Source organism: Labrus bergylta, chromosome 8 (assembly GCF_963930695.1).
Source record: "Labrus bergylta chromosome 8, fLabBer1.1, whole genome shotgun sequence".
NCBI lineage: Eukaryota > Metazoa > Chordata > Actinopteri > Labriformes > Labridae > Labrus > Labrus bergylta.
In genome coordinates, this window is record NC_089202.1 from 15980080 (window position 1) to 15990544 (window position 10465).

A 10465-nucleotide genomic window follows, 5' to 3' on the forward strand; every position below is an offset into this window, starting at 1 on the left:
TGGTAGTAGCTCTCCTGATAGTGGTTCTATTTTAGAGAGACTTGTGCAGCTGAGACATTTTTTAGTTATCTGCTGTTTCCAGCCCTGAGGAGGTGAGAGGCAGGTCTGCATCCATTCTCAGTGTGATCACGCTGAGCTGCCAGAGAATTGGGAGAGTGAGTAGGTGCAGCCACCTCCACACACACACACACACAGAAGGCACCACCAACCACTACGACATGCATTTGTTAAAATGGCAATTGTTCCACTGGGTAATAATTGCCGTAGTGAAGCCTGCTGATAATTATAACGCTCACAATGACAAATCGGTGCACAAACAAACGGACTGAGTAGACATGAAATTGCTTAAAAAAATAGCGCACCCACAAAGCACACATACACGAGCGTGCACACACATGTAGAAATGACGTTTGAACAGTAGCTCGTGAACAAACATGGCAGACCTCCTTTGGTGGATTCCACACATTTCTCTGTACCACTCAAGGACATGTTTATCCTTCTCCTTCTCCCAAATTACAGGGTAGAAAAGAAAGAGGGATCATGAAGAGAGACAGGAGGGGGGAGAGGGACGGGTCAGGGGAGGGAGAGACGATGGGTTCAGGTGTGCAGGAACAGCTGGTCTTTAAATGGAAAAAAAAAAGCAGGGAGTAGGCGGACAGAGGACACACACACACACACGCAGGGAGATAGAGATGAGACAGAGCGAATGAGCAGGCGTATAAAGAGACAATAGATGAATATTTCCTGAGACGTGGAGAATAATTGATTGGAGTTGTTTATGATGAGTGACATGGTAAAAAGGACAGGCGACTGCTCAGTTGGTAAGGGGGATGTGGGGGGGCAGGGGGGGGGCACACTGCATCATGTGCACTGTACACACACAGATACAGTGGATGAGTGATTGGCAAACATAGCAGGCACACTGTCCAGGGATATACAACACACAATATCTGGCAAACACAGAACCGAGAGTAAGCCCGCTCTCTCTCTCTCTCTCTCACACATACAGTGAGCACAGCAGGCTGCATGTGCAACAGCTCAAGCTCTGTCAGCAAACAATGCCTTCTGGATGTTGTTCCCCAAATCTGGACATGAATTGAGTTAACAGAATAAAAGCAATCTGTATTATCTCAAAGGGGACACGGATATACATGAACGCTGCACTCGTCCCTCCTCTTCTCATTTGGTTGTGCTTGTAGTTTTGTTGCCTCGAGGGTAGCTAGGGAGAGGAAAGCAGGCACATGAAGCTCCACTGGCCTCAATTGAAAATGAGAGTGGAAGCAGATTGGATGTGTTGCAGTCAAGTTTTTCCCTGCGTAATACGGCTCTTTGTGAATACCTCCTGAAGCTGTCATGATAAAACAAAATTTAAGGGCGGTGTATATTCTGCAAAGCGGCTACAGGAAAAAACTGCTTGTATTTTAAAAATCACCAAAACCTTAAAACATCTGCACACTGTAAAAAAAAAAAAAAAAAAAACAGCCCTTAAGATAACATGTTTTTAATCAGACGCAGCTACATTCATTTTAATCAGGCTGGTTGTTTTTATATTATACATTCAACTGATAGAAATGTTAAGACACCTCATAGGTGATCAGTCCAAAACACATGTATAGCCATGACAGATATTCTATAGGCTTTGGCACCCTCTGCAGGATTTCACGTGCAAAGCCAAATTAAAACATTCAAGTACCTTTCCTGATTGGACAATATGCAACAGAAGACTCCCATGTTTTCCCACCAAGAATGAAACTAAAAGCACATCAACCTGGCCAAACTCAAACTAAATGTGCATGCTCTCAAATAGAAAAAGGCTGGTTTCATGGAAAAGTCATATACTCACAATCTCCATTTAAAACGCTTCGAGACAAATGAGGAAAAACTGAGGTAGAAGTTAAGATCCTGTCATCGCACTCACACACTCAATGATCTAAGGGTTAATTATTGCTGAGACCGTGTGCAAAATATACCCGTTTGTTTTTATAGGACTAAAGGTGCTACATTAACGAACAATGAGCATGTGTCTGATGCTTTTGATTGTGGTTGTGATAAGAATTTGTGGTTGGTTGTTCAAGTCTCTAGGTGGCACTGTGGCCCTGAACGTACACCTAAATCATGACATCATTCTTTTCCGACTATTAAACAGCCAAGAATGTTATAGAAATATAATCATCTGCATTCATGAAGTGCACAATTTCCCTTGGTTGTCATGGTATCATGGATTAATCTGAACAAACTACATGAACAGTGACAAGGGGAAAAGAAAGTAATAAAGCAGACTTTTCTCTAATGTGACAGTAGAGAGCTGGCCACTGATGAGAAGCTGTACTGGCTCGCAGAAAGAACAGCTCAGAGGAAGCCTTTTCAAACTGCTTAATGAAACTGCACCCTGTAGTGAGCTTTTGCTGGTTTGAGGATACAAGTTTTGAAAATACTAAATGGTCATTTTCACCCCTTTAGACTTGATGACATTTAAGCCGGCAAGCCAGAAACCAGCAGTGATCACTTCCATGCAGGAGCTCGCCGTTTTCTGGCACGCTCCGTTTATAACACATCAGTCGAGAAAAAAAAAAAGCTGTGATTATCCATCTTCCTCTTAATGAATGTGGCTTAATCTGAAGTTCTGATGAGTGCTAGAGTTCAGCTGGGCGAGTATGAGTCCAAATCTATTCATGCATCTTATTTTTTTAATAAAACACAAACAGTAATGCCTCAAACATTGTCCTCATGTTAATCTAGAATGATTATTATTTTCAAAAAAAATGAACACACAGTATTTGACTTTCTCCAAAAAAGATTTATTGAACAATTTTCTTTGTTGCAGCTGCAACCTGTGGGGGGAAAAAGAAGCAGAACATGAGGCAAATTCAGACAAAAAGTTGTTGTGCTGGCTTTAAAAAACACACGCAGTCTTCAAATCCAAATACTACCTGGGAGGAAAAAATACATATCTTAATGGTTTCACTGAACAGCTTTAGTTGGTGGAAATGATCCAACTAAAAATCCATGGTGATCAAATAAATCTTTCCATCAGCTTAACATTCTTTTGGTTTACTGTTTAAAAGAGCCACACCAAAGTAGAGTGTGAACAGGAGTGAAACTTGTGGCAGCAAAAAGCAATTACCATTGGGACTTTCGAGTGACCACAGTCTGGAAGAGAAACTGCTCGTTTTCCAGCTCTTGCCAAAAACATCATGAAAAGTCTGCTGCCAGTACTTGGCAGAAATCTTGCTAGCAAGAGGAAAAGTATTGCTCTTAAAATGCTATCAGAAACTAAATCATCAAGGATCCAAGCCACACCAAAACGCTCCCTGCCAGTTTTGTGCAGTGGGTGGGGCTGAGCCCAGGTCTGCTCATCTGCATACTGCTCATTAGCATGGGTAAACAAGTAGAAAACGGATGCCATACGGCAGACTTGCCAAGCATGAAATTCCCTCCTCATGTTTACCCCTTTTACCCTTGGATTATCACAATGCTGCTGCTTTGCGCCTGATTTTTGACAAGACCCAACTGCGATTTGTTTAGTGAAAGCAACAAACAGTTCCAGCAGTGTGTCACACAAGAAACACAACACACCTGGCTGGTAGAAACTATTCGCCCAAGGAAAAGTGCTGTTAAAAAAAAAGAAGTCTTGCATTATGAAGTGACAGTGGGGCTGTGTACTCCCACTACAGACAAGGTGTTGCATCAAAGCAAAGGGTTGATATTTCTGTGATCACACTCCTAAGGTACCATGCCGAGGGTGCCTGAACGTCACATAAAATGCCACAGTATCACAAACAGGTTTCCTAGCTGTTGAATGAATAACAGGATCTTCATACCGGACGCCACCGGGCAAAGATTTCCTCCAGGAGCTTACTAATATGGGAACATTTAAATTCTAGCAGGTCAGAGAAGGCTGTAAAATACATGCATGCTTAAGTTCCTCAGTGCAATAGTTATCGGATAAGACAGCAGGAAACTGGTATATGTATAGCTACAAGGGTTTGGCAAGATTCAATCATGGACTGGCAGGATTGCATATATGACAGCAGTTATGTTGTCATATACACAATCCAACAGTTTATGTTAACACATAAACCAAGGCCTTGATCAGGTCCCAGAAAAGTTCAGATACCGTTTGCATGTTTTAAGTGTAAGTATGTTTGTGCACAGGTCAGACAGTTGAACCCCACATGTTTAAAATTTTAAGTATGGCATTGCAGTGGAGAAATAGCAAGGTACCATGAAGCTTGAGTATTGTTATGAACTCTGAGTATAACAACTCTTGGTCCAGTAGGGTCAAGAATGAAGCTACAGGTCAGCTAAGGATTCATATCTGCCATTTTAGTTTTTCTTTGTTATATTGCTGATGTTCTGGGTTATATTAAGGAGTATATAGGATAGGCAGAAATGCCTTGGGCTTCAGCCTATTCCTGTTCTTGGTCATTGTTTGAATTTTATTGTGTATAATGGACCAGTGTAAACATGTTTAATGTTATTTGTATCTGTAACTTAATGTCTGACCAAACCCTGTACCAATTAAGAAAAGGTCTGACACAACCCATGTCAGTGGCCCCCAACTCTAATTATTTCAGTTTTGTCCAGGCTGTCTTTTGTGTTTCACAGAGGAATGGTCTCAAGTGAGTAAGGATATACAGTTTCATACGTAGAAGTTAACCTACAGTAACTGTATATCTAAACTATCAGCTGACACACATCAGTACATGATACTTGAAACTCTGAAAAAGTGTGGAATAAAAATGAAAAAAAAACAGGTGGCAAAGTTATAAACAAAATGTTGTTGTTTTAAAGACCTACTTAAACCCAAGTACTGAAATATTCAGTTAAATAAAAAACAGTAGTGAGGCCCATTTAGTATCTCACCTGGCCAGCAATTCTATCCAGGTCTCTGGTTCCCTGGGAGGTTAGTCTACGACCACTGAAACAAACAGGAAAACAAAATATTAGGACAGGGAAGTGAGGGTATATAATGGAATACATCAACCTGTATAACAATGTCAGCAAATAATACACAAAATGCTCAAGTCTTCAAGAAGTATATCTTCGTGCCACATTGACCACACTATAACAGTTAGGAAAAGCCACATATCAATTTCCCATCTGTGCACATCAGCATAAATCAGTCATTATTAAGTCTGAAACAAGAGATCATTTAAAATTGAATGCTCGTTTTCCCGCTTACTTGCACTGAATAAAAAAACAAGCTAATCAATTAGCCCTCTCGTTACAGTGTGATTACATGTTTATTGTAGACTGAGCAACATTCAAGCAAATACATTTTGAAGTTTCAATAACAGCATCACAAAATTGGGTCTTTAAGTTGAGCAGTGCGTGTGTCAGATGTGGAGGTGAAACTATCGCCCACGCTAGCCATAAACACTTCATACACTGCGCCGGCAAACTAAAACATACAATCTGCTCTGTTTTAAGTACAAGACCATACCCATATCTGACATTAACACAAAACCTTTGGGTTTTTCATGCTATGCAGGCAATATTCCTATTAGTGAACACGTTGTCTTGCTTTAAATATGCTGTCTTAACTAGCAGATAACTGATAAAAGACACTCACCCATTGGGATCCTTCTCAATCATCTTGAGCAGCTCAAGGGCCTGGAGCACCTTACGAGCCACATTTTTGGATCCTACACTGTAGTGAGCAGGGCATACACCGTTCCTCTGGCGACTTCCATAGATCTTGGTCATGGAGCCAACACCAGCACCTCCACGGAGGTAAAGGTGGCGGACTGTGGATGCTGTGGGAATAGAGGAGATGAGGTTGTTATTATAGAGCACCAGTAAAATGTTGGTGCTCTTTGGATTCTCTCTTGACCTGTTAAATACTAGGTGCAAAGATAAGCAAGCTAGTAGCTTTAGTTAAGATTCATCACCCGAGAACTGGATCTGAGATCAAAAGTGATGAACTTACAGATAACACCAAGCAGTGAGTAATACCCCACTTTCATTTACACCTTAGAGCATTAGAGGTTATAATTGTACAATTTTGAAAACAGACATTAAGACACATTACCCCTCCTGTTCTCTCTTCTGCTTTTAACGCCATTTAAGATATTGATTTTCAAGAAGTACTGGAAAACTGGCCCTAGTACTCTGTCAACAGTAGCCAGATAATATTTTGTAAGGCAGTCATATTTTAAACCGTCTTGCATGTGTAGCTGTCCCAGGGATACGTTTTTAAGTGATTTGGGTTAACCACTGAAGCAGGTTATCATTACACAGGTCTCCAGATGACTAAAATATTCTCAAAGCCACTTTAAAGCAAAACAACTAGATGTGAAATCACAGCAGGGTTTTGGGCTTACATGTATGAAACCAAGTGATTACAATCAACATTTGAAATACATCCACCAATAGCTATACATCTGTTAGGTGATGTAGCTCCCTGAAGAAGTGTAACCTTTTTACATCAGCTTCCAGCACCAGCATGTGGTTCAATAAAATTGCTCCAAACAGAGCTTTCTATAAGCAGACTCATAATCCTGCTTCTTACTTTTGTATTACCGTTTAAATCTAATAAAAAAGATTTGATTACAGAATAGCAAGCATGTAAGTGTGCTCAGCCAATTTACGCTGATTTTCCTTCACTCCAGAAACATTTTAGCCCAAGGACAGGAATGTAATGTGCCAGACTGTCTCTGTCAGTTCTGACCCCACATGCTCTACAAGTGTGTGTGCGCCTGCTTAATAGAGAGATTGTATGCTGCGTAAAGATAGTCATCTTTAAAAGTTTTCCAAAATTGTAACAATCAGCAGACAAAACAATGGTTTGCAAAAAGCAGAGACATCCTTAGCAGCCCAACTACTTTGCTTACACAGGTGGCAGCAGTTTTACAATTGGGTACACATTACATGGTTCACTTGGAGAGCTTTATTTTCCATATATACCACAGACATCTTTAGGCTTAATGAATGACCATGGTGCTTTCACATAATGGATAATTCTAAGGCACAATGCAAATCACATACACTAATCTTGTTTATTAATACATGATGCAATTAAACTTCTCAGTTATAGATGATCCAAGTCTGCATTATTCCACATTTTATGCACAGTTTTTCCAGAGTCTTTTTCAGGCTTGCTGTGTAATATATCAATTGTCATTCTTAAAAATCCTCCCAGAAATTAAGACATATTTTTTTACACATCAAAGTATTACTAGAATGATGTTAGTGGTGTAATGGATCACACCTGATCCGTTAAGATCAACCCCTGCGGTTCAGCCCGCATGTGATCCAGGGATTAATGGAAATGTATCAACATGGTGTAAAATAAATAAACTGCAATCTCAGTGAAAAGTAGGTAGTGTAGTAGTTAATTCAGGGACCACTGGAGACACGGTATACAAATAAGACAATTCAGTCTTTTAAAATATATTTTTGGGCAACTTCTCAGACTCAATAGAAACGGGTTAAGTGGATTTGGTAACTTTAACTCAGTTTCATCTCACTGTCTGCATTCATCATGCATGTAGCTGGGTGTAATTAATCAGAAACTTAACAGCCTGCTGTAGGGAGCACATTGTCAAAGCTCATATGAGCAAAAAAGCGACACTAATTTTTGTATTTTGCAGCCAACCTGTTATTCACAGATTATTATAATACTTGTGTTTTGAAAGTTGATGTTCTCAATGGGGTTACAAATACTGCTATTGAAGTGATGTAGCTTTTTATATTACAGTTTGTTAAACTCAAATTTTAAAAGCACCATCCAAATAAAAAGGAAGAAAATTGAGTACAAGATGCATTACTATTAATTATGGAGATGCATTTTGACTAGCAGTGCTGTTAAAATAAAGTTTGAGTCATGCTAGATGAGTATAGAAGTGGTACAATTGATCTAATATTCCATTTTTGCTTATCACAAGTAAATATCCTGAAGGACATAAACGGATACCTGGCTGGCAGAAGCTGGCTTGTCTTTTAAAAGCTCTAGGTACTATATAGACTTATAATTTTAAACAACATTGCCTTACTACTGAACAAAATCCAGACAGAGGGACACCAACATGGACATTCAAGTAAGTATTCAGACTCACCAGCTCTGATGTAGAACCAGTTCTCATCACTGGGGGCCAGCTCTTTGTGCTTGCCGAGCTTGACGAGGTCCACCCAGTCAGGCACCTTCAGCTTTCCTGACCTATTGGGACAGACGAGAAGTGTCAGCACAAAAAGTATCTGCAACATGGGCCCAACTTAAACACTCACAATGAGTTACAACACTTTATTGGGACTGATAATTAGCGAGACATGCAACATTATGAAAGGAAGTAACTAAAAAAAAAAAAGGAAACCACATTGATGTTGTCACTTTTCAACATTCATCAAGAAAGTTTGTGATGGACAACACAACTCACTTCTTCAGGAAGGCCGCTAGGGCACGGACAAACTCCTGCTGGTTGACGTCTTTCACTGTGACACCAGGCATCTAAGGAACACAATGAGGATGCACATGACATTACCAATAAAGAATAAAACCATTTTTTTTTCTAACGACTTATCAAATGCAAGCGCTTAATATCCATCAGAGTGAGCGGCTTACTGCACAATCCAAACATCGCGATACCTCGTGTGATTACACGGCACACAATGTTTAACACGCTGTTATTAAACCCGACTATGTGTGTGTAAAGCTGACCCGCTCAACGATAGTTACACTAGGAACGAGAAGTCTTTATTTATTTATTTTTAATCAGTGCAAGCAGCAAGCACGCCGACTGAGGGCAGATACATGTATGGCGGCTCGGAGCTGCATGCTTTCAACCGGCTCTGCCTTGCCTTTACATTCATGCTAACCTCTAGCTAACTTCACCGCAAACATCTTACTATAAACCCCGATTAGCCCGTGTACGATTTTAAAAACAGCCAATGGAAAGATGTCACAGCGGACTGCTTTATTATCTGGGTTTTATACATTTGTTTACGAACTTCTTGTTTTAGAAATAAACGATCGTTAGCAGGAAGCTAGCAGGCCTCAACGCGGTAGCATGGGGGCAGACATTACTAACAAGACCTGTCGTGAGCGCAACATTCAAGAAATACTCTTTTAATATCTAACAAACACGCCTTGTAACCTTCGACTATGCCCGGCCATTCTATCACTGCGTACTTTATAGTCCGCATGCCTACGTTTAGAAGGTAAAAGCTAAAAGTTTGAGGTTATTTCAAGTGAATTCGGCGAGGAAGGAAAACAGCGCTTTACCTTGCTTCTGGACAGCGAAGGGAAGAGGGTGGAACGGGGTTTCCAACTCGTGTTAAAACGGGCAAATCTCGTTCCGTTACGCGAGACTGAAGCGTTGTTTTTTTCATCGTTGCAGCTTCATCATCACGTTGAACCGACCATAATATATTTGACACAGAAAAGCGTATTAAAGGATACTGTCTTATATCATCGTAACTTTTGTATTCACTGACTTTTATCATTAACAATAAGATCTCAAACAGCAAGGGATTTATTGCAACAATCATCGTTTTGCATCAGGCACTAACTTTAATCTGAGGACCCACATAAACAGAGTTGATTAGAGTAGGCCAAAAAGACAGGCATTCTGTACAAAAGAAGTAAATGTACAGTTACTTTAATGACAATTTAAAAGTCGTCCTATATATAAATTTATAGGCCTATAAATATGCACAAGTAGCCTAAAAGTAAAACTTACTTAATAAATGACTTTAAATGTATTTACAGTACACTACGGGGCAGTAGTGCAGTGCAAAACTAAAACCTAAAATTGAATAACTCATATTTGACACAAGTTTTTGAGACATCTGCAGCCTTCAACGTATGAATGGAAAGCATGCTCCATCATTTGTATGTCATAAAATAATGACAGAAGTCAATCAGTTACACACATTTTTTCTGGATATTTTTTGCCAATTAAAAAAATATAAAGAAAAAAAACATTCAAGTTGTTGCTGATACTTCAGTAGGGAGATGTATTGGATTAATGCAAAATATAATAAACAGCCTATATTAATGGTGGTATTGAATTTGAAATATCAGGAAAAGGTAAAACAAATGTGTGTTTCAAATATGAAACATAAAGGCCTTAAGGTTATTTGTCAAATATAGTCTTTTTTTTTTGCACTTCATGCAGTCCACAAACCGATGTATTGTGGAAATTAAAATTGCACTATTTAAAGGCTTAAGTGACATACATTGATGTATTTACAGTGGAAACAGGGACGTTTATTATAATTATTTATTAACTGTTTTATTTTTTAAAGGGACCATGTACAATATTAATCATAAATGTAGCCATTTAATGCATTGTACCAGAGTTAGAGCTAGTTTACATCTGCAGCCCCTTATGGTTTTTATATGTAACATACACATGTATGATGGTTTTTGTTTGATAACGATGACTTATAAGATGGTTTATATACTGATTAGTACTGAGTAGTATACGCTCAAGTACTGCCGTCAATGTTGTTCTTTGCCTCT

General features: G+C 39.4%; 1 protein-coding gene across 2 annotated transcripts; it reads right to left on the reverse strand.

Annotated features, from left to right (window-relative positions):
* Positions 1–2776: 2776 nt before the first annotated feature.
* On the reverse strand, positions 2777–9301 carry rps19 (ribosomal protein S19). 2 transcript variants are annotated; one of them, XM_065958105.1, is made up of 6 exons: positions 9224–9301; positions 8379–8449; positions 8061–8161; positions 5576–5759; positions 4867–4921; positions 2777–3611 (listed from the first exon to the last, which is right to left on the reverse strand). In XM_065958105.1, exons 2-6 carry the CDS (start codon positions 8447–8449, stop codon positions 3591–3593), a joined length of 432 nt encoding a protein of 143 aa, XP_065814177.1. In that variant the 5' UTR covers positions 9224–9301; the 3' UTR covers positions 2777–3590. The 2 variants fall into 2 exon arrangements, with proteins under 2 accessions (XP_065814177.1, XP_020506031.1); XM_020650375.3 differs by having other exon boundaries at positions 2777–2831; positions 9224–9300.
* Between the last annotated feature and the right edge of the window lie 1164 nt (positions 9302–10465).